Source organism: Chiloscyllium plagiosum, chromosome 36 (assembly GCF_004010195.1).
Source record: "Chiloscyllium plagiosum isolate BGI_BamShark_2017 chromosome 36, ASM401019v2, whole genome shotgun sequence".
NCBI classification, from domain to species: Eukaryota; Metazoa; Chordata; class Chondrichthyes; order Orectolobiformes; family Hemiscylliidae; genus Chiloscyllium; species Chiloscyllium plagiosum.
In genome coordinates this window covers 2204100-2227879 of record NC_057745.1, presented here as the reverse complement: position 1 = coordinate 2227879, position 23780 = coordinate 2204100, and the positions used below count along the sequence as shown (strand labels likewise).

General features: G+C 41.1%; 1 protein-coding gene across 8 annotated transcripts in view; it reads right to left on the bottom strand.

The window, feature by feature from the left end:
• Nucleotides 1–23780, bottom strand: part of LOC122540891 (uveal autoantigen with coiled-coil domains and ankyrin repeats protein-like) — a 155177-nt gene that overhangs the window by 37379 nt on the left and 94018 nt on the right. For all 8 annotated transcript variants that reach the window (XM_043677132.1, XM_043677133.1, XM_043677131.1 and 5 more), the window contains exons 6-8: nt 22614–22684; nt 21212–21318; nt 20317–20498 (exon numbers count right to left, since the gene is read on the bottom strand). In XM_043677132.1, the coding sequence (XP_043533067.1) occupies nt 20317–20498; nt 21212–21318; nt 22614–22684 (360 nt within the window). The remainder of the gene's footprint in view (nt 1–20316; nt 20499–21211; nt 21319–22613; nt 22685–23780) is intronic.

Here is a 23780-nt window from a genome sequence, read left to right as displayed (position 1 = left end):
CATTTATCTGAATTAAACTCCATCTGCCACTTCTCAGCCCATTGGCCCATCTGGTCCAGATCCTGTTGTAGTCAGAGGTAACCCTCTTCGCTGTCCACTACACCTCCAATTTTGGTGTCATCTGCAAACTTACTAACTCTACCTCTTATGCTCGCATCCAAATCATTTATATAAATGACAAAAAGTAGAGGACCCATCACCGATTCTTGTGGCACTCCACTGGTCACAGGCCTCCAGTCTGAAAAACAACCCTCCACTACCGTCTGTCTGTCTTCCACCTTTGAGCCAGATCTGTATCCAAATGGCTAGTTCTCCCTGTATTCCATGAGGTCTAACCTTGCTAATCAGTCTCCCACGGGGAACCTTGTCAAACGCCTTACTGAAGTCCATAAAGATCACATCTACCCCTCTGCCCTCATCAATCTTTTGTTACTTCTTCAAAAAAAACTCAATCAAGTTTGAGACATAATTTCCCACGCACAAAACCATGTTGACTATCCCTAATCAGCGCTTGCCTTTCCAAATACATGTACATCCTGTCCCTCAGGATCAGTCAGAAGTGGAACAGGTCCTTTCAGAACATCCTTGCTGGAACACAAGGCGAAAATCTTATTTCCATGAAAACTGTGCTAATGGTCTGAACACACTGATCATCAAATGTTTGATGGAGTGAGTGTAACTTTCAATTTGATAACCAAGGGACTTTTCACTCACTTCAAACATTTTTTTCAGTGCAATTTTAAACTTTTTAGTTTGCAACATTTCAGTTCAATGCATTGGTTTATGCAACAGATACCCCCTTCAGGGGTTCCAACCAAGATAACACTCCAGTGCAATACCAAGGGAACATTGTACAGTCATTTGAAGCAAGGCATTAAACAGATGCTGTGCCCACCCACCTGTGCAATTGTATAAGATCCCAAGGCAGTAGTTAGAAAGGGAACAGGGGAGTTACCCGGCTAATATTCAACCCGCTACCAGCATCATGGAAATAACTAGATCATCCTGTCTTTGTTACATTGCTCACAGCACACTCTCACAAGTAACAAATTGGTTTTGACATTCCTCCACAGTACTAGACTTCAAAAAGTACTTAATTAGTTGCAGAGAATGGGGATTTGGGACATCTGGAGTTCAAGAAAGGTGCTACCTCTCAACAGTTCCTTCACTTTATTACCGTGGTTTCTGAAGTGCAGTCAATCTATTATTGATTGAAAAGCATTTCAGTATGTACAGAGATTTGATGAGGTCTCATTGTATATAAATCCAAGTTATTATTTTGACAGCATATTCTCCAATATGTCACATTAAATTGTTGCATAACCAGTTGAATTTTGGGCTAAACTGCTCATTCACCTAGTTATATGAATGTACAGAACACACTGTGGCTATCCATGTAACTGCACTTTGCAGTAAAGCTTCAGTAATCCAGCCTGAAAGCAGGAGATGGCACTAGAGTTATCTGCAAAACTCTCCAAAACGAAACAAACTTGGCACAATCTTTTTCTCCAATTAAGTTTCCTCTTGCTCACAAAACAATTTTAACTCCTTGACAACACCCTGCAAATGCAGACTGCAGCTGTCTTTATACAGCTGCCTACAAACAGAAGCCTGCACCAAAGCACCAAGAATGCACACTCAAAGGCAAAGTCACATCCTGAAGATATTACTTTGACGTTTGTGCATTTTAATTATGGATCCAGTAATGCTCTAATTGTCAACTGTGACTGGCCACAGACCCAGAGGTTCCAACATACACCCTCCGACCTCCAACTTCCCCAGGCATATACCTTTCATACCACCCTGACACCACCACAATCTAATCCAGGCGTTTTATATCGAATCAACAGAAATGGTCAAAGAAAATTCAAGTAAAAATCAAACAGGATTTTTCTCTAGGGTTTTTTTTTGGTCACGGCTCTGCCTTTGAGTGGAATTGGAAACCCTACAGGAAGCATGTAGAGCCTCAAAGCCAGGATCCCAGCCCCAGATGGGGACTCAATGACTCTCTTCAATTTTAACAGCCCCCTACACTTCACAGGCTTTGAATTTGCTGCAAACGAGCCTCCAAGATTTACTTTTAGATCTTACACACACATTTTAAATGCTTTCAGTTTTTGTTTAGATTTTAAATCTTCTTCAGATGATGTAGCTTTGTAAATGTCACAACTTTCCTTAGTATTTTAAGCACGTACAGTCATATAGCACCATTAACACTACCAAACAGCCCACCTTGCTTCACAAGACCATTATCAAACAAAATTTGACACTCGGCCACAAACAGTTATATTAAAGCAAGTTCAAAATGAAAGAGACAGGTTTAAAAATTAGCGTAAAAATTGGGGGGGTCCCATCTAAGTCAGAGATGAGGAGGAAGCTTTTCATCAGAGGATCAGTCTGTGGAATTCTCTTCCACAGACAGCAGTATAACTGGATCACACAATCCATCCAAGATGGAGTTATGACGGAGAGTGCCGGTGTTGGACTGGGGATAGACAAGCTTAGAAGTCACACAACACCAGGTTATAGTCCAACAGGTTTATTTGAAAGCACAAGCTGTCAAAGTATTACCACTTCATCAAGTTAAAATTGAGTTAGACAGATTCTGAGTCAAACAGGAAATTGGAGGCAAGGCCACAAATCAGATCTGCCATGACCTTATAGAACTGTGCAACAGGCCTGGGGGTCCAACAGTCTACACTGTTCCTAACACGCTGTGCTTTGTGTTTAAAGATCATGGGGCCCCACTGTACTTTGTGTTTAAAGATCATCATGGGGCTCTCTTTTAGTTCTGTGGTAGTGTCCTTACCAGTGGATCAGAAGCCTGGGTCCAAGTCCATCTACTCCAGTGGTGTGCGATTACATCTCTGAATAGGGCGATTAGAAAAAATAGGTCAATAATACAAAAGAAAACTAAGGCTATCATGTGGCGGCCTTCTTCTCTTTAAGTGGTAATGTCCCTACCTCTGAACCAAGAGATCCAGGTTCAAGTCTCATCTGCTCCAAAGGTGTGTAATTACATCTCTAAACAGGTTGAAAATAGTTTAAAGACTATCATATAGGAGGAGAGAGAACAACATGCGACAATGTTTATAGAAGGAATTCATTATCCTGGTTCCCAGCAAGCTGAAGGTGAACAACTGAATTAGGGAATTGGAAGAGTGCACTACAGCTGTTTGAGGGCAGTAGGTCTGAAACAGGACTTAAAGTGGAAGTAAATGGGGATTCGCTGTGGTGGCCTGGGGAGTACCAACCAAAAACATTGTTGGGGATTAAATTCAATGAACTACTCTTTCCCCACTGCCCACAAGTGCTGAAAATTCAAATAAATCCATTTCACATGGTGAGGTGCCAGAAGACTAGAGGTTGGCGAACGTGGTGCCACTATTTAAGAAAGGTGGTAAGGAAAAACCAAGGAACTACAGACCAGTGAGCCTGATGTCGGTGGTGGGCAAGATGTTGGAGGGAATCCTGAGGGACAGGATGTATATGTATTTGGAAAGGCAAGGACTGATTAGGGATAGTCAGCACGGCTTTCTGCATGGGAAATCATGTCTCACAAACTCAATTGAGTTTTTTGAAGAAGTAACAAAGAGGATTGATGAGGGCAGAGTGACGGACGTGATCTATATGGACTTCAGTAAGGCGTTCGACAAGGGTCCTCATGGGAGACTGGTTAGCAAGGTTAGATCTCATGGAATACAAGGAGAACTAACCGTTTGAATGCAGAACTGGCTCAAAGGTGGAAGAGAGACGGTGGTGGTGGAGGGTTGCTTTTCAATCTGGAGGCCTGTGACCAGTGGAGTGCCACAAGGATCAGTGCTGGATTCGCTGCTTTTCGTCATTTATATAAATAATTTGGATGCGAGCATAAGAGGTAGAGTTAGTAAGTATGCAGATGACACCAAAATTGGAGGTGTAGTGGACAGCGCAGGTGGTTACTTCAGAATACAGCGGGATCTTGATCAGATAGGCCAATGGGCTGCGGATTGGCAGATGGACTTTAATTTAGATAAATGCTGCATTTTTGGAAAGACATCAAAGCAAGACTTATACACTTAATGGTAAAGTCCTGGAGAGAGTTGCTGAACAAAGAGACCTTGGAGTGTAGGTTCATAGCTCATTGAAAGTGGAATCTCAGGTAGATAGGATAGTGAAGAAGGTGTTTGGTTTGCTTTCCTTTATTGGTCAGAGCATAGAGTATAGGAGTTGGGAGGTTACTTTGCATCAATAAAGGACATTGATTAGGCCACTTTTGGAATATTGCGTGCAATTCTGGTCTCTTTCCATTCGGAAGGATGTTATGAAACTTGAAAGGGTTCAGAAAAGATTTACAAGGATGTTGCCAGGGTTGGAGGATTTGAGCTATACAGAGAGGCTGAATAGGATGGGGCTGTTTTCCCAGGAGCGTCAGAGGTTGAGGGGTGACCTTATAGAGGTTTATAAAATCAAATGGGACTAGATTGGGTTGGGATATCTGATCAGCATGGACGAGTTGGACTGAAGGGTCTGTTTCCGTGCTGTACATCTCTACGACTCTATGTTCTCAGACATCCTGGTTTTACAAGGTCTGCTCAGTAACTCCCAAAGGAAAAATGGACACACACCATACTAATGATAACCGGACTAAGTGATCATTCAACGGAGTGTGATTAAATAGCTGTTCAACACTTGCATCAGGGCCGGTTAACTGACCACAATAATCACATGGCAAAGGGTTATTTGGCCCCATCATGCCTGTGCTAGCCCTTTGCAAAAAGCCACACGATTACTCTCACCTACCCTGCTCTTCCCCCATTGCCCTACAATTAGTCTACATTAAATCACGCAAATGTTACTCAAACCTCTTCCTTCACAGTCACCAAGACAGAACAAAAATAAAACAAATAAATCTCAGCATAAATATGCTATGACATAGCTGAATGATTCAACTTGTTAATTTTAAAGTTTGAAATATCCTCACATTTAATTTGTAAAGCAACACAAGATGGTAGATTCACCACTGAGTTTACCAGAAATTGATACAGTGATGTGGCACATCATGGACAGTATAAAGGGTTCAACCTCAAATAGACTTATGGAATTACAAGTAATGTGGCCAAATGAAGAAATTGATAAGATGTTAAGAAACTTAAGACAGATTAACAGTTTTTGAGTTGTTACAAGAACAAAAACAACAATAAAAAAAAGCTGTGTGTTTATTCAGCAACTTTTCACCAGCATTGGGTCTCTGAAAGATCAGCATTAACAGATGAAATATTATTCAAAGGGTAGTCGTCGAAAACTACTTGTGTTGCAGTGTCGAAAACAGGTTTATTTTGCCATCTTATCAAAAGGTGATTATTGGCAGGACATCAGGGGAAACCCATGGGAATTTTCACATCCCATGGATGAGGCCTCACTAACATTTAATCCAAGATATAGTACCTCCTGCAATGTGGTTCCCCTCAGTAATTCAATGAAGGATTAACCTCGATTTACGTGCTCGCATCTTGGAATGGGATTTGAACTTAGATCTGTGAGATGCAGCAGCATGTGCATAATTAACTGAGGCACAACTGAGCCGATGTAAGTACATGGACTGTACAAGGAAATTGGGAGTGGGCCTTTATTGTGCAGATGTGAGGAGTCAGATCTTCAAGAAATTTGACCCATTTCCCAATTCACTGCCTCTCCTGCCAAAGTGCATATTGCATAGTTCTCCCATCCTGCAACATGCTTTTATAATAAAATTACTGGCTTTCTTTTTGGAAAGGGATAACATGTACTTTGAGATGTTGTTTTATAATTCTCTCCAATGCAGGGTGTCCAGGTTTCAGAATATTTCAGGATGCAACTGTAGTTCTACGTTTTGCTTGCTCCTTCTGGGACTCCCATCTTCTTGATTCCATTCACCGTCACGCCACCTCTAATTTCTTTCGTCTCTGGTATTTTGCTGCCTGTTCCATTCTTTACATCAAACTGTCTCTACTTCTCTGGGTCCCTACTCTCCTTATATGGAGACCACTTTGGATCTTTCCCAAGTTACCCACTGTTTTTCACATGGCATCACCCATAGGGTCACTGAGACACCTTCTCCAGCTTTAACACAGACTGTCCAAGACTCCTCCCTCATCCAATTGCCCACAGAGAGGGGATGTTATACAGAGTACCCCAAGCAGGGAGTCTGTAGCACCTAGAAGAGGAGCCTTACTATAGGCAATCAGCATACGTGGAGGAGCAGATCAACAAAGGAGCCCATGGTAAATAGGCACAGGCAGAGTTAGATACATCAGAACAGATAGAAATTAGCTCTTGCTTTACAATATAGAAATGATCTAGCTGGTTGAGAAATCTCTGGTAAATGGATGAAGTATCTTTTTTAATTCTTAAACATTAACATAGTCCACAAATTGGTGTGACGGAAAATCAATTTGGGTGAGGATGAGGAATAGTCAGGGAAATATGTCACTATTGGGAGTGGTCTACAAGCCTCCTAACAGTAACCACATTGTGGAACCAAGAGTATAGAACGAAAGATTTTGTGTTTGTGCTAAAGCAATGACAATAACCATGGATGACTTTAATCTACATGAGTTGAAAAATACCAGACTAACAGTGGAAACCTGTATGTGCGGATCCTGGAAAGTTTAGAGGTAGCTTCTTACAGTAACACATTTTGAAATTGACCAGAAAGAAGGTTATGCTCAGCTTGGTGTTGTGTAATATGACAAGAAAGAATTAATGACTTCATGATTAAGGCCTTCCCATGTTAAGTGACCTCATTATGATTGAATTTTACATTCAGTTTGAAAAAAGTGTGTTGAATTCTCGTATTTTAAACTTAAATTTAGGCAACTATGTGGGCATGAAAGCTAAGCTAGCTGACATGAATTGGCATACTAGGCAAGGAGATAGATCAATACAGAGACAGTGACAGACATTTAAGGAGTTATTTCAGAGTGCACTCATATGATAAAGAAAAAATCTAAAGGACCCTTCATCCATGGTTAACCAAAGTAGTTAGGAAAAGCATCAAACTTAAAAAACAACCAACCACACAAAGATGACTGGAGGTTTAGATAATGGGTCAGAATATAAAGAATAGCAGTGAGTGACAGAAAGGTTAGTCACGAGAATAAATTAGAGCATAAAAGACAACTATGTAGAAATGCAAAATTGATAGGAAGGAGTTTCTACACACATTTGATGAGGAGAACTATCTAAAGGGAGTGTTGGTCCTCTCGAGTGAGAGAGCAGGGAATTATTATTAGAAAATAAGGAAACAGAGGATGAAATTAACAAATACTTTTTGTTAATTATAGAGAAGACAAAAAACATTCCAGTACTGCTGGAGTTGCAGCTGACAAGGCTGAGTCCAAATGCACTTCATCCAAGGGTCTTAAAAGATGTTGCTAATGAGACAGTAGATGACTAGGTTTTAATTTTCCAAAAATCCCTAGATTCATAAAAAGGTTACATCAGACTTAAAAGCAGCAAATAACTGTGCTATTCTAGAATGAAAGGAGGTAGAATACAAGAAACTATAACCAGTTAAGATTTAGAGATGCCATTGTAGCTTCCTCGTGTCTTCAACAAAGTATATCAATAAGTTGGAGCATACAAAAAGCTGGCAGATGGAACACAATGCGGGAAAGTGTGAAGTAGCCCATTTTGGCAAGATGGAAAAAGGAGAGTGTTATTTAATACAGAAATCCAAGTTGCAGAGGGATCTAGGTAGTTAGTGCATTAGTCACAAAATTATAATATGCAGGTAGAGCACATATGCAAGGCTAATGGGATACTTTCCTTTATTTTGAAAAGAACTGAACATTAAAGGATGTTATGCTTGAAGTTATACAGGGCAAGGGTGAGACCATATCTCGAATACTGCATGCTGTTTTGGTCTCCTTATTTAAGGAAGGATGTAAATGCATTGGAGGCAGTTCACAAAGTTTAGATTGATACCTGGAATGAGCAGGTTGTCTGATCAGGAAAGGTTGAGCAGATTGGGCTTCTTTCCAGCAGAGTTTAGAAAGTGAGGGGTGACCTGATTGAAGTGTATCAGATCCTGAATGGTATTGACAAGGTGGACAGGGAAAGAGGTTTCCTCTTGTGGGTGTGTCCAGAACAGAGGGCAATGTTTTAAAACCAGGGGTTCTCCATTTAGTAGAGAGAGGGGAAAATGGTTTCCTGAGGGTTGTGCAACTTTGCAGCTCCCTACCTCAGCAGGTGTCAAAAGACAGGGCTTTTTATTTTAAGGAAAAGTCAATATATTCTTATTAAATAGAAATGTGAAATTCTAAACAAAAACATATCAGCAATGATCTTAATTAATGACAGAGCCAGCTTGAGGGGACAACTTTACTATTTCATGTGTACTTACAGCATGCCTACTATGGGATAAATCAATGTCCTTCTCTTCCCACTGATCTATCAATCAAGATTAAAGTCTCCAGCTGGAGATCCCTACTATCATGTTAACATTCACCTCCTCAATTACAAGTGTATCAGCACTGCAGTATGTACAATCCACAAGTTAAACTGCAGTAAGTCAACCAGCTTTTTCAACAGCAATTCCCAAATCCACAATCTCTGTCCCCTTGTGGGGCAAGGTCAACAACTGCACACAAATACCATCACCTCCAAGTTCCCCTTCCACTTATACAACATCCTGACTTGGAATTATTTTACTGCACTTACACTGACACTGGAACAAAATTCTGGAACTCACACCCCAACATCACTTGGCATCTACACCATATTGACTATATTAATTCAAGGTAGCAGCTCACCATATGTTTTTTTTCCTTCGTTGACCCCCTACCATCTCAAAAGGAGATTATAATTGGGTAATAAACGCTGGCCTTCTCAGTGATAATGGTTAATGTCCAATCAATCACTTTGTTAAGGTCTGTTAATGTTATTGTTAAGTGCAACAGTTGGTAGGTATTAATTACGTTTTAAAACATAGAAATAGATATCTTCTTTAAAAAAAAACAAATGGGGCAGGCTCTTGGGGTGCACAGGACATATCCCTACCTCTGACCCAGGAAGTCCAGGTTCTGGTCCACTTACTCAAGAGGTGTGTCATAACATCTCTGACCAGGTCGATTAGAAAAACGTAGAATTCAAAATCTGTGTTAAGAATTCAGTTAAGGAGACAGGGCTGCTGGCAACAATCTACCTCAATCACAAGACAAAAAGGTAGTGGTTACTACAGCAACATACAATATCTCCCAATCTTGGTAACCTCTCAATTATTTGCTTAACAAGAATCTACCTACCTTTACATTTAAAAATATTCACATATAGATTTCTAACAGTTGAGACAGTGGGACAAGGATGTAGGTTTGCTCGTTGAGCCAGAAGGTTATTTTTCAGACATGTCCTCACCATTATAGGTAACATCATCAGTGAGTCTCTCGATGAAGCACCGATGGCATGGCCCACTTTCTATTTGTGTGTGTAGATTTCCTAGGGTTGGTGGTGTCATTTCCTGCTCTTTTTCTCAAGGGGTGGTAAATGGGATCCAAGTCAATGTGTTTGCTGATAGAGTTCCGATTGGAATGCCATGCTTCTAGGAATTCTCATGCATATCTCTGTTTGGCTTGTCCTAGGATGGATGTGTTGTCCCAGTCGAAGTGGTTTCCTTCCTTATCTGTATGTAAGGATATGTAATGACTCACTCTCACTAGTATCCTTACATACAGTGAGGAAGGACACCACTTTGACTGGGACAACACATCCATCCTAGGACAAGCCAAATAGAGTCATACACAAGAATTCCTAGAAGCATGGCATTCTAATCAGAACTCCATCAACAAACACATAGACTTGGATCCCATTTACCACCCCCAATAAAAAGAACAGGAAATGACATCACCACAGGAAATGACACGACCAACCCAAGGAAATCTACACACAAATAGAAAGCGGGCCATGCTACCAGTGCTTCATCCAGAGGCTCACTGATGATCTTACCTAGTATAGTCACAAAACGTCTGAAAATGAATCTTCCAGCTCAGTGAGCAAACCTACATCTAGAACCTCAACCTGAGTTACAAATCTTCTCATAACTCTCTAACACTGGGATGTGTTAGGAGAGAATGAAGTCAGGCAATAAACACTTTCTACAAAAAAAAATCTATGCCTGCTGGTTTCTACCTCATTGTCTGGCTTAGATTATATTTACATATTAATCAATCAAAACCTGCATCCCCATTCTAAGTGATTAAAGACTTAATAGCAAGCTAGGTCACATCAGTTGTACTGATCTTTTACTATAAATCCTGTGTCCTATGATCCTGCCCCACTAGCTACCTGACAAAGGAGCAGAGCTCAGAAAGCTTGTACTGGGTGATTCCCGTATCCGTGGCATCGTTTTCCATAGTTTCTGTTACCAGTGGTTTATTGTGGCCCAAACACATGATGGGGAACTTTCTGGAACGAAGGGACTGCCAGGAAGAAAAACTTCCCATTGAAATGAATGGGTTTGCTCCAATCTGCAGTTCCGGGCTTTCATGGTAGGTCTTGGAATATATCCCCGCAGGTACCTGGGGGATCTATTGTACTTTCAAATAACCGGTTGGACTATAACCTGGTGTTGAGAGATTCTTTTTACTTTGCCAATCTAATCTAAGTCCACATCCCATTAATGAATAAAATAGAGCCCTACAACAGTCTCCTCTGCTTCTTCCTGTGGACCATTCAACATCCCCTCCCCATATTTCTTGCAAAATCTCCAGTCACTCATCAATAAGGTCTTAGACACTGGTCTCGTCGGGAACTTGCCTCACAAGTTGCAACCTCCTCTAAAGCTGGTTCTGTTTTCCACCAGCAGTTCCACCAAGAATAATGATACCCTACTCGCTCCTTCTAAAGCACAAATTTTGTTGGAATTTGAAATCAACTTTTCTTGGATTACTGGTAGGGGCCTCCAACATCAAGTAAAATGGGTTATAATTTTATGATTGATAATCACTATCTTCAAGTAAAGATGGAGAGTTGCCTGAATCAGATGGTTCAAATAACGTTTAGTCACTCCATATTTTCCTAAGTAACTAAAACTAAATCATGACTAGTTCAAAATCATGTGCATTAGGTTTAAAATAACAAGAATGAGTCAAACTATAAATTTGAAGAAGTGAAGTTCCATCACAAATTCCAGGGAAGTCTCACAAAATACAGCTTTCTCATGATGATATTACATCAACTGACAAGTCCCTAACAATGTTTTTAAACCTTGCAGTAGCAGGAAACTAAATAGAAAATGCCAACCAAATTAATCGAAAATAAAATTCATTACTGAGACTCTAAGATTAAATCTTGGTAACCAGCATGAAGTAGCAAGATTAAAAGGCAAAAATCAAAGCACACTGAAGGTGCAAGATAAACAGTGATCAATTTGTGAAATTATTTTTAATTGCAGAAAGAAAAAGTTCTGTTGGCAACAAGAATCAAATAAAACACAGATTAATTCAACAAGCACACACATATTAATAGAAACCTTTTCCTTTAATTAAAATTGTACTCAGTGACTGAGTAGAAAGTTCAAAAATATTTCCTCCATTTAACATTCATCTGCAGATACTTAGTACACAGCCCATGCTTTAGAGAAAGAGTATGTTAATTATACCCTTTAATATGAGACTCACCCTCAGGCATTAGTATATAATAGGAGGGTAAGGAATAATTTAATTTTTAAGTAGGCACACTCCACCCTTTGGTACATAGATTGACATGAAATTACCCAGCACAGAAACAGGTCATTCAGCAAACTGGTCCACACCACATGAACCTCCTCCATCTTACCCTAACAACATCTTCCTATTAATTTCTCCCTTTTATGTTTACCCAGAGACATTTCTCTCAAATTCTCTTTTGGATTTATCATATACTGTACAGAGGAACCCAGATTATCCGAACGAGATGGATGGGCAGTATTTCGCTCAGACAATTGATTATTCGGATAAACAATTCATTGCCTCTCCTCTGGGACTCTGAGTTTTCTGAAGTTTGCTTTTTCCTCGCTCTGCCTGCCTTGCTCCCTATCTGTCTATCTCAGGGTTTGTTTCTGAGCAGACACACACTAGTGTGTAAAGGACCTGCAACACTGCACAAGCCTATTCTCACCGCTGCTTCGCTTCAATGGGATTGACAGAGTAAGCACTTGCTATGTCCGCTCCCTGTTCAGGAGACTCGGTAGCAGCACACCACGTGACACTACACCCCTACCCTATCACCCACACCCATCCCCATCCACCCCAGAATGGAGACTGCAGCCAGACTGGACACCAACAGCAAGACTGCCTTTGGGGTGAGTCTCAAAATAGCACACACAGACACCTTTTTGACAAGTTCCCACCCTTCCCTGTACAGGACACTGTTGTAGAGATTATCTGGGTCAGGGGGGTTTAGGTTATACCTCTGTGTAGAACTCCTGGGAAAAAGTGTGGGGTGAGAGAGAGGGCGGACAGTCAGTCATTTGGAGATGGTGCCCGAGCTCCCAAAGATGTCCAGGACTGTTCTCGGAAGCATTACAGGAAGCCAAATTCAACTTTAATCAATGTAAACAAAAGACATGATCAGTGTTGTAACACCTCTTTGATGCAGTATTTCTATCAGGACCTTGAGATCTTCTTCGGATAATCCGAAATTCGGATAATCGAGGTTCCTCTGTATTTATGACTCTTAGTTTTGAACTTTCTCCCTAGTAGAAATTCCTTTGAAGTCAATCATATTCAATCTAATCACCACTCATCCTTCTCTTTTCTACAGCAAATAGTATTTTCATATTTCATTAAGAACTGGGGTTATGTTCATATGCGACAAGACCAGGAAAATACTTGGGCATGTGCTAATACGATGCAAGAAAGAATTATGCCACAAGTGCCAGATAATGGCTGTCGCCAATAAGAAACAATGTAACCATTTTCCTTTGACAATGGCATTACCATCACAGAATTCCTCATCAACATCATCCTGGGGTCTTCCATTGGTCAGAACTGAATTGTACTAACCTGATCAATCCAGCGGTCTGGGAATTCTAGCAACAAGTAACTCATCTCCTGACTCCCCAAAGCCAGTCCACCATGTACAAGGCACAAGTTAGTGGTGTGATTGATACTTTATTTGTCATGCATGGTTGCAGCTCCAACACTCCAGAAGATTGACACCATTAAGGACAAAGGAGCTCATCTGGTGAGAGTGCCATCCACCACCTTCAACAGTCCCTCCTTTCACCACTGATGCACAATGGCTTCATTGTGTACCAGCTGATGCTCCAAGGTACACTACAGCAAATCACTAAGGCTCCTTAGTAATCATCTTCAAACCTGTAATTTCTACCACAGAGAAGGACAAAGAAACATATTAAGGGAAGGACAAGTCAACTATGGCTGACAAAAGAAGTCAGGGACAGCATAAAAACAGAAGAAAAAGCATACAATGTGAAGGTGATTAGCGGGAATCCTGAGGACTGGGAAGCCTTGAAAAACCAAAAGATAACTGAAAAAGCAATAAGATGAGAAAAGATGAAATAGGAGGGTAAGCTAGTAATATAAAAAGAGAATATAAGAGTTTCTTTAGACATACAGAAAGGAGGGAAATGGCAAGACTGCACACTGGAAAGGTCGTAATGGAAAACAAAGCAATAGCAGAGGAACTGAATATGCAGCTAGCATCAGTCTTCATGGTAGAAGACATCAATAGCACAGCAGAACTTCAAGAGAGTCAGGGACAGAGGTGAGTGTAATGGCCATCGCTGAGGAGAAGGTGCTGGGGAAGTTCAACGGTCTAAAAGTGGATAAACCACCCAGGCAAGACGGACTGCACCCCAGAATTCTGAAGGAAATAACTGAAGAGATAGTGATGATCTTTTGGGAATCACTGGAGTCAGGAAAGGCCCTAGAGGACTGGAAAAAGGTTAATGTCGCACCCCGTTTAAGAAGGGAGGGAGGCAAAAGACTCAAAATTATAGGCAAGTCAGCCTGACCTCAGTCGTTGGTAAAGTTTGAGTCTATTATTGAAAGATGAGATTGTGGAGTACTCGGATGTACATATATCAACCAGCTGGACAAACAAACTGAGGGCATTGTTGCTAAGTTTGCATATGACACAAAGATAGGTGGAGGGACAGGTAGTGTTGAGGAAGAAGGGACGCTAGAGAAGGACTTGGACAGAGCTTAAAAATGTGTTGCTGGAAAAGCACAGCAGGTCAGGCAGCAAAGGAACAGGAGAATCTACGTTTCGGGCATAAACTTCTCCATTCCTGAAAATTAAAAACATTTTTAAGCTCTGATCTCCAGCATCTGCAGTCCTCACTTTCTCCTAAGGACTTGGACAGGGTAGGATAGTGGGCAAAAAAGTTGCAGGTAGAATACAATGTGGGAATGTGGGAATTTATGCAGTTTGGTAGAAAGAACAGAGGCATAGCATATTTTCATAAAATGGGAAAGGCTTCAGAAATCTGAAGCACAAAGAGACTTGGAAGTCCTAGCTCAGGATTCTCTGAAGCTTAACATTCAGGTTCAATTCGCATTTATGAAGGCAAATGCAACATTTGCATTACTTCAAAATGGCTAGAAAACAAGGGCAGGGGTGTAACTGCTGAGGCTGTATAAGGCTCTGGTCAGACTGCATTTCCAAATATCGAGAGAGAGGTTTTGGGCTCTATATCTAAGAAATGAAATGTTTACCTTGGAAAGAGTCCAGAGGAGGTTGACAAGAATGATCCCAGGGATGAAGGAACTGTCAAATGAGGAGCCGTTGAGGACTCGGGATCTGTACTTGAAGTTGAGGAGGATGATGGGATATCTGATGAAGCTCACAGAATACCGAAAGGACGTGGAGAAGACTAGAACCTGAGGGCACAGCCTCAGAGTGAAGGGATAATCCTTGAGAACGGAGATGAAGAGGAATTCCTTCAGCTAGAGGGTAGTTAATCTGTGGAACTCATTGCTGTAGAAGGCTTGGAGGCCAAATCATTAAATGCCTTTAAGACTGAGATAGATTCTTGATTAGAAGGGAGATCAGAGTTTTTAGTAAGAAAGCAGAAGAATGGAGTTGAGAAGCATATCAGCTGTGATTGAGTGGTGGAGCATACTCAATGGGTTGACTGGCCTAATTCTGCTCCTTTATCTTAAATCCTTACGGTCTAATAAATGCTGGTTTAGCCAGTTAGGCCCTCATCCCGTACTGGGGACATGTTTTGTGTCATGTGCAGTGGTCATAACTGGCCCAATAACTCAGATTCTTGAATTAGTGATCCAGAGAATCAAAGTTCAAATCCAACTTAACAACTTGAGAATTTGAAAATGGCTCTTAAAACAAAAACAAAATTCTTGAAACTAGAAGCTATACCCAGTAAAACTGACTATGAAGTTGCGATATTGTTGCTAAAATTTAACTGGCTCATTGCCAGTGTCTTTATTACATCTGAGTCTACAGCTTAACTCCATGATTCCTGATGAAGGATTTTTGCCCGAAACGTCGATTTTCCTGCTCCTCGGATGCTGCCTGACCTGCTTTGCTTTTCCAGCACTGCTCTAATCTAGACTCTAATCTCCAGCATCTGCAGTACCCACTTTCACCAGCATAACTCCATTTCCACACCCAATCTCGTTGACTATTACGTTGCATCAAAAGTGAGAGTGTGGTGCTGGAATAGCACAGCAGGTCAGGCAGCATCCAAGGAGTAGGAGAATTGACATTTTGGGCCTAAGACCTTCATCAGGAATGAAGAATTTCATTCCTGACGAAGGGCTCTTGCCAGAAATGTCGATTCTCCTGCTCCTCTGATGCTGCCTGACCGGCTGTGCTTTTCCAGCAGCACACTCTCGACTCTGATCTCCAGCATCTGCAGTCCTCACTTGCTCCTTGCATCAGATGTGGTCTACAGCCACTCTCTCTCAGGGCAACTAGGGATGGGTAATGAAAGCAAACAAAATCCCCATCCCAGAAATTAATTTTTGTTCAAAGTGTGGTGACTTGGTACAGCAGCTACCCAAAATACACCACAAAAAAAATATTGCTCTTGGCCAAAGGCATCAAAATGCCTGGGTCAAAGGCCAACAAAAGTGGACAGGAAAGTGGGTGACACATCAGCTGTCATCTCATTCATCGGTAGAACAGACTCAAACACTATGTGACAGGAAGAGGAGGCTATTTCCTCTACAACGTGAAGGAATGGGACTAAAGTTCCAATATGATTTTAAACACACATAGGCCTAAAACGCTAGAATTTCCACACAAATGCTTCACCAATTCAAACAGGGAACATCAATTGCAATAGTGTGGCTAAGTGACTGTTCTGAATAGCTTTTCAGTTCACTCAATGAACATAATGAGTCATTTCTGCCCTATTAATTATGGATTTAGATAATGTTTTAACCATCTATGTACACATTAGAATTACATCTGTACATATTTGCTGGCAATTTCTTCCAGCATCAATCCCAACATACAATATTAATGTAAACACATCATACTCTAAACTCTGCAATAGCATTGGCAAGAGGAGTCAGAGAGGGATGTTCACATTATTAATTTCCATGATTAATGTATTGCATGAATTTATACTGGCAACATAAAGCTAAGGTCAGGCCTTAACAAGGCAAGAGTGTAGCCTCAACCCTTCATCTAGTTACACACACCCAACAGTCAGTCCATCCCCACACTAAGAACTCGTGTCATGGTTATGCTACAATAAGATATGTCACAATCTCAACTCCCCAAAGGGACCAAACCAAAAGAAGCCAAGGTTTAGAAGTCAGAATCACAGTATGATGTTTCCACCCCCCCAGTCAGTTCTACCTCTGCAGTCATACACAGCCTTTCCTGATGATGGCCTTTCACAGTCTCTCTACAGCGACCGAAATACTTTTGAAGGAGAGCCAATGTTTAATACAGGAAACGTGGTAGTCAATTTGGACATGGCAAGATCCCACAAACTGCAATCTGAAACCACCAGTTAACAGGTTTCTTACTTAAAAGTGCATTGGTCAAAAGGAAAAATATTGGCTAGACTGACTCAATTTCAACATACACCATTGGATATTTTACATACACGAAAGGGTCAGGCACATAGATGGACATTTCATTCAAAAAGGCACACCTCCATAGCAACTCTCTCCCAATACCTCTGCTAGATTACATACTCAAGATTCCTGGAGCTGGATTGCAACCAGTAACCTTTTCACCCCAAGGCCAGGGTGATGCTAAGCCACAGTTGGCAGCAGAGACTGGACTGCTGGGGAGAAGCAGAGTTCCCTGTGAAGCCGACTTGGCAATTCAAGAGTCAAGAAACAACAGCATGAAATCTACCTTGAGCTTAGACATAAAGGGCAATGGCTGCACATTTCTGGCATTTTCCAGTTCTTATTATACCTGCAGTTTTATTTGATGGTTATCTACATTAGGTAGGGCACACAGCATCCTAGGAATTCCAGGCTATTTGGCTGATGCAGAAGATTAGACAGTCAGATTATAATCTAAAAACTTTAGGATATCTAACAAATAATAAGCAATTGCTTTTCCCAGGCAATTAAAGCCCAGTTCACAAGCTACAATACAATATTAGTTACACAGCAGAGAATACCCCTCCTTTTATTATCATTTTTATTCCACATGGATGAACCAAACACTTATCAGTTTCATCGCCGTTGGTTCCATTTAAATGGATTGCATTTCAGCCAAATGCAAGTGCATGCATTTGATCCAAACACAGTGAATACTGGAGAAACTTAGCAGTTCTGAAGAACAGTGATACTAGATTTGAAACATTAACTGTTCCTCTCTGCACTGATACTGCCAGACCAGAGTTTCTCCAGCATTCTGCTTCTTTCAGATTTCCAGCAACCACAGTATTTTACTTTTATGCACATATTTGATTCCTGTTCTTCACCATACAAAACTAGTGAAAAATTGCCAGCAGAAGAGGCTGTGCTATCCAATTAGTTCCACTGGAGCCACTTTCAAAAGAAAATTTCTACTATGAGGATTATGTCAATTTTCTTTTGAAAGTGTTTGAATCCATCTCCACCACCCTTCCAGGCAGTGTGCTCCAAATCACAACTCTAAAAGAAAAAATTCTCAAATCCTGCACTGGAGGCTTATCTCTAATCTGAAAACAGCAAAATTCTACAGATGTGGAAATCTTTTTAGAAGATTGGAAAGTGGAGAAATTTAACAGAACTTGCAGCTGTGGAGAAAGGTCTTCATTATTCAAACTTTAGCACATTAATCAAACTTTGCAAATCTTGCTATTCAAATACAATCAGATGCATTCTGCAGGGGACACATCCTTCTTTTCTCACACATCAAGTGAAAATGTCATCAAGTCTATTATCCTTCAGATATGCCAAGTTACTCAAACACACTTGCTTGATTGCCTCAAACCTCCCCCCGCCATGCGTTATCTTATTTTCCTTCCGACCCGCTGAGCAAATGAAAAAGCAGCGAAACACAACATGCCTTAATTATGTACAGTCAGAGAAAGAATCATGTCAAACCAGACAGTACAAAGATGATTTGTCTGAATACTGATCGACCAATTTACAGCAAATCTTGCGATTTCTTCCTTGGGTTTTAATGGCCAATGTCTAAGAAAACTACAAAACATGGGGGACGAAAAGAATAAAAATTAACAATAAACTGTGGAAATCAGAATTAGAATTTTTTTTTAAAATCAACACAGAAGATAGGTCAAGTCAACAAAGAGGACTGACAAATCATCATTGACAACAATGAGATTTCTGAAAGTGACAAACGTAGACAGAATAATCTGTTGTTTCTGTCAATAGAATCTCACAATGCCATGTCAAATGGTAAACCTCTTTGTTGCCCACAACAGATTACGCAGCCACCAACAAAATACTAATAAATATTGCTTCAATAAAGTGCATTCCTTCAGCATATAGACAGATAACAGAATACACATGACCAAACACAGAATGCCTTTTCCATTATGAAACCCTTCCTTATCTATGCAAATAACTCACCCAAGACATCTAGATAATTTATCTAGATTAGAGAACTGAAGTCAACTGCTTTGAATCATACACATGTATGGATGCCTGGCAATGATATAAGAGTAGCTGTGTTACATACCTGTCTAACCTCAGTTCTGGAAGGTAGATACATCTGAAATTCTTAACAACCATTGCCTATTCCATCAATTTCCCCTCTTTTTTTTGGGCCTGGCTCAGTACGCGTGTGTGTATGTAACTCCTTGCATGTCATCACCCAACTACACATGAATGGCAGCTTAGAGTGGCAGGTATGAAGCTCTTTAACAAATGACAATATTCTACTCTCTGCCCAAAATGTGGACAGAAATTTTATGTTAGAGTTATGAAGATCGAACAGCATAGGAATAGGCCATTCAGTCATCTGGTCTGTGCTATCTTATGTGCCATTGGAGGCTTCTTCTATCCTATCTTTTTATTATTCATTCTCAGGATGAGGATGTTGCTGACTGAGCCAGTATTTATTGCCCATTCCCTAATTGCCCACAGGCCAGTTAAGAGTCAACCACATTGCTGTGGGTCTGGAGTCACATGTAGTCCATCCCAGGTAAGGATGGCAGTTTCCTTCCCTAAAGGACATTAATGAACCAGATGGGTTTTTCCAACAATTGACAATGGATTCATGGTCAACATCAGACAATTAATTCCAGATTTTTTTTTAAAACGAATATAAATTCCACCATCTGCCTTAGTGGGATTTGAACCCAGATCCCAGAACATTATGAATTAAGTATCTTTGGATTAACAGTCCATCCAGCAACAATACCATTAGACCATCACTACCTCACTTGGTTCCACTCTACCTGTAAATCCTTCTGTTCATCAGATACCTAATTTGTCTTCATGCATTCATGCTATTGCACCTCATCCTCTCTGTAGATTGTAAATAGCAGTCAGAGTCACAATTCCCCTCAAAAGTACCAGAACATCGCCATCATTCACAAAAGGCAATTCAAAACCAAATTCCACATTCTAACGATTGATGCAATTGACCAGGTTTCCTCATGCCTTCCTACAAGTGGAAAGGCATCAGTGTGAAATCTAAAATTCAGTTTCCACAAGTCACAGAAACAAATTTCTGAAATGACTGCATACATTATTAAAATCAGTTTCCATCTGTTTTCAGTTCCATCATATGTTCCTACTTCAAAAGATTTGGGGAGAAGGAAGATAAATGGCACAACAAAAGCAAGCAGCCTGCCAATCCAGATTGCAGCTGTCATTCTGGAACACAAACTGAATCCAACCCCAAAATAAATCCACCCACCTGAATTTCACATGTAGTCAGCATTCACAGCAATGATCTCACCTTTCACCTTCTTCTCCATTGCTGCTCTAGCCAAAGCCAACAACTCCGGGTCTTTGGAGAGTTGAGCGTAATACAAACTCTTGTGGCCAAAGTCATCCGTCAAAGTGACATCAGCACCACGATTTAATAAAACTTCCACTGCATCCTTACAACCAGTCTCACAGCCCATCATCAAAGCAGTCCTGAAATGGGAATTGACAGGTTAATGTAAGACTCAGGAGAGAAGTTTTAACTGGAGTATAACTTTCCAATTTTAACAAGCTTTGAACTAGTACTTTGTGAAAAGGTCACAGCCTGCCCAATGTCTTTTCTATCATAATATTATCCTGTCTCAACAGTTAGTGATTTATCTAGGTACTGAAGATAATACATAGCTTGTACGCCAACTATTCAGCTTTATTTGCTTTAGTTTCTCTTTGCAGAGAGAAAAGAAATGACAGCCGCCATTATCTCTGTTAAACATGTCAACATCAGCAAAAGGTCAAATAAGATAATGAAGGGCAATGGAGCCATGCACTCTCTCTAAAGACTGCACGTAGGCACTACAATGAATGAAGAAATAAATAAAACGCCCATTTATCTTGGCTCAACGCTCACATCGGCTGGGCAGGTTTGTCAGTTTGATTCAGTGGCTTCTGAGTCACAAGGCTGTGGGTTCAAGAGTAAAATCTCCAATCAGCAAACTTTACAAAAAAATAGTTATTGCAGTGCTGTCAGAAATCCATGTCTGTTCTTAACACAAACTAGGGTCAGCCTAGGTGACGTGATTTAGCCACCCACCATTTTAATCAATCAAGCACTGGCTATATTAGTAACTCATTGAGCTGAAAAAGGGGGCTGAGCTTTAATGTCATGGATTTGTTTAAAATCAACAGTTTTTTTGAAAAGAAGTTACCTGTTTTGCTTATCCCTCAAGTTGATGTCTGCCCCCCGCTCCAGTAAAAGCCGACAGATTTCTGGATGACACTTTTGTGTTGCCAACATGAGAGGGGTCTGTCCATCCTGCATCAGAGAAGATGAAACACACAGCAGTTAATAAAATAAAAGGTAAAGCTTCCATAGTCCTACCAGACTCACTGAGATGGGGGACAGGTAGTGGTTTAACCGGAGGGTCACTATGCTCCAGGCAAGGGGAGAAATTAACACGGAGAATCCTTCATGGTAACCTCAACCAGTACAGATCGCTGGCATCACACTGGATCACAAATCAGCCATCCAGCCAACGAAGCTCATCAGCCCTCATGCCAGCCTCCTTCAAGCAGCAGCGACAGACCATACGACACAAGTTGACAAGAACAAAACTAAAGTTGCAAACAGCACTGTGGTTAAAAGAATGCTGGAACTCTGAGACAAGCAGAGAATGCTGGCAAAACTTAGCAGGTCTAGCAACACCAATGGAGATAGCAACAGAACTGGTGGTTCTGTTGTATCCTGAAGAAAAGTCATACCGGACTCTAAATGTTAACTGTTTCTCTCTCGCTCTCCACAGACACTACCAGACCCGCCCAGTTTTGCCAGCTTTCGCTGTGCTTTGTTCAGCACTGAGGTTAATTTCCAGGTGATTAGAATTGTAAAGCAGTGATGTTAAACTTAGATGCAAAGTTGGTTAAGGCCGCACATGGGGCAGATTAAGCATTTTTCCAATTACAAAACAAATGGATTACAGAGGCACTGGAGAAGATGTAGAAGTAGTTTAGATGGATTGAAACCAAAACTGAGAGATCATGGCTATCGAGAACAACCAAACAGGCTTGTGTTCTACTTTCTGGAAGAGACAGTCATGGGGTGATCAAAAAGCAGTCATTAAAATGGAGAGAGGGTTTGATTGGGTAGATCAGAAGATGCAAGGAAGAACAGGACTAGAAGCTATCCCAAATAAATCCATGAAGAATGGAAGAGGAATGGAATGGAAGACAGAGGTTGCAGTGTGGAACATAGCGTATTTCATTGAAGCATTTAAAGGGAAACTAGATAAACATGTCAGAAAGAAAGAAATGGAAGGATGTGCTGTTGGGGTGAGATAAAAGGGTTGGGGTGGGGAGGACAGAGGAGGTTCATGTAAAGCATAAAGCACTAGCATGGACCAGATGGACTGAACAGCCACTTCAGTGCTGTTAAAAAAAAAAAGTATCCTCTCCTGGGAAATTGACTAGGCGGAGCCATCAAAACCAAAAGAGTTTTACAAACGTTTGTTCACTTATCGGCCAAAAATAACATAGTTTTAGATAAAAATGTAATCACTTCCAAATTTCTAAACTTACTCAAAACAGCTAATCTCCAAGATTCTACGAACTTACCCCATCCTTGATGTTCACAGCAGCCTCATGGTCCAACAGCAGCTTCACACATGCAGGGCAGCCAGCCACCACTAGAATACAGGAGACAGTTACAACAGAGAAACCCAACCCTCTGTAATACAGGAAACAGTTACAACACCGAAACCCAACTCTCAAGATATTTCATACAGTTTACTGAAGACCCACTTTTACCCTGGACAATTCAATTAAACAGCCAATTGGTTCAATGCAGCCAAAGTTACCCTCGAAGTGAGTATGTTCAGTATATGGAGCACGAGCACCAGTCTGCCCATGAAATAAGAAAGGCCTGGTTACATACAGTTAATTCAATGCAATTCTATTTACAAACATTAAACATCTTCAAAACCTGAAATCTGCTTTTCAGTACGCACATTAATTCTAAACCTTAATTCCCTGGAGGTTAAAATAATTGTTAAGGGAACAAAGGAATCAAAGGATATGGAGATCGGGCAGGAACAGGGAGTCAGGATAGAAAGGGACAACAGACTCAAGGACCAAATGACATACTCCTGCTTATGCTCTATCACAATGGAGTAGACTTCAGATAATTGTTCTGTTCTAATATACTCGAATGCTTCTATGTGTTTTAGCACCTTACTAATGTAATTTGCAGCAGCGTCTTCACACTGACAAGAGTGAGGAGGAGTTGAAAAATGTGATGCTGGAAAAACACAGCAGGCCAGGTAGCATCCAAGGAGCAGGAGAATCGACGTTTCGGGCATAAGCCCTTCTTCAGGAAGGAGGAAGGTGTGCCAAGCAGGCTAAGATAAAAGGTGGGGCGGAGGGACTTGGGGGAGGGGCGTTGGGAATGCGATAGGTTGAGGAGGTTAAGGTGAAGGTGATAGGCCGGAGAGGGGGTGGGGCCGAGAGGTTGAGAAGAAGATTGCAGGTCAAGAAGGCGATGTTGAGTCAGAGGGTTGGGACTGAGATAAGGTGGGGAGAGGTGAAATGTGGAAGCTAGAGAAATCTGATTCATTCCTTGTGGTTAGAAGACGAGGCGCTCATTCTCCAGGCGTCGTGTTGCCATGGTCTGGCGATGGAGGAGGTCAAGGACCTGCATGTCCTTGTCGGAGTGGGAGGGGGAGTTAAAGTGTTCAGCCACGGGGCGGTTGGATTGGTTGGTGTGGGTTTCTCACAGGTGTTCTC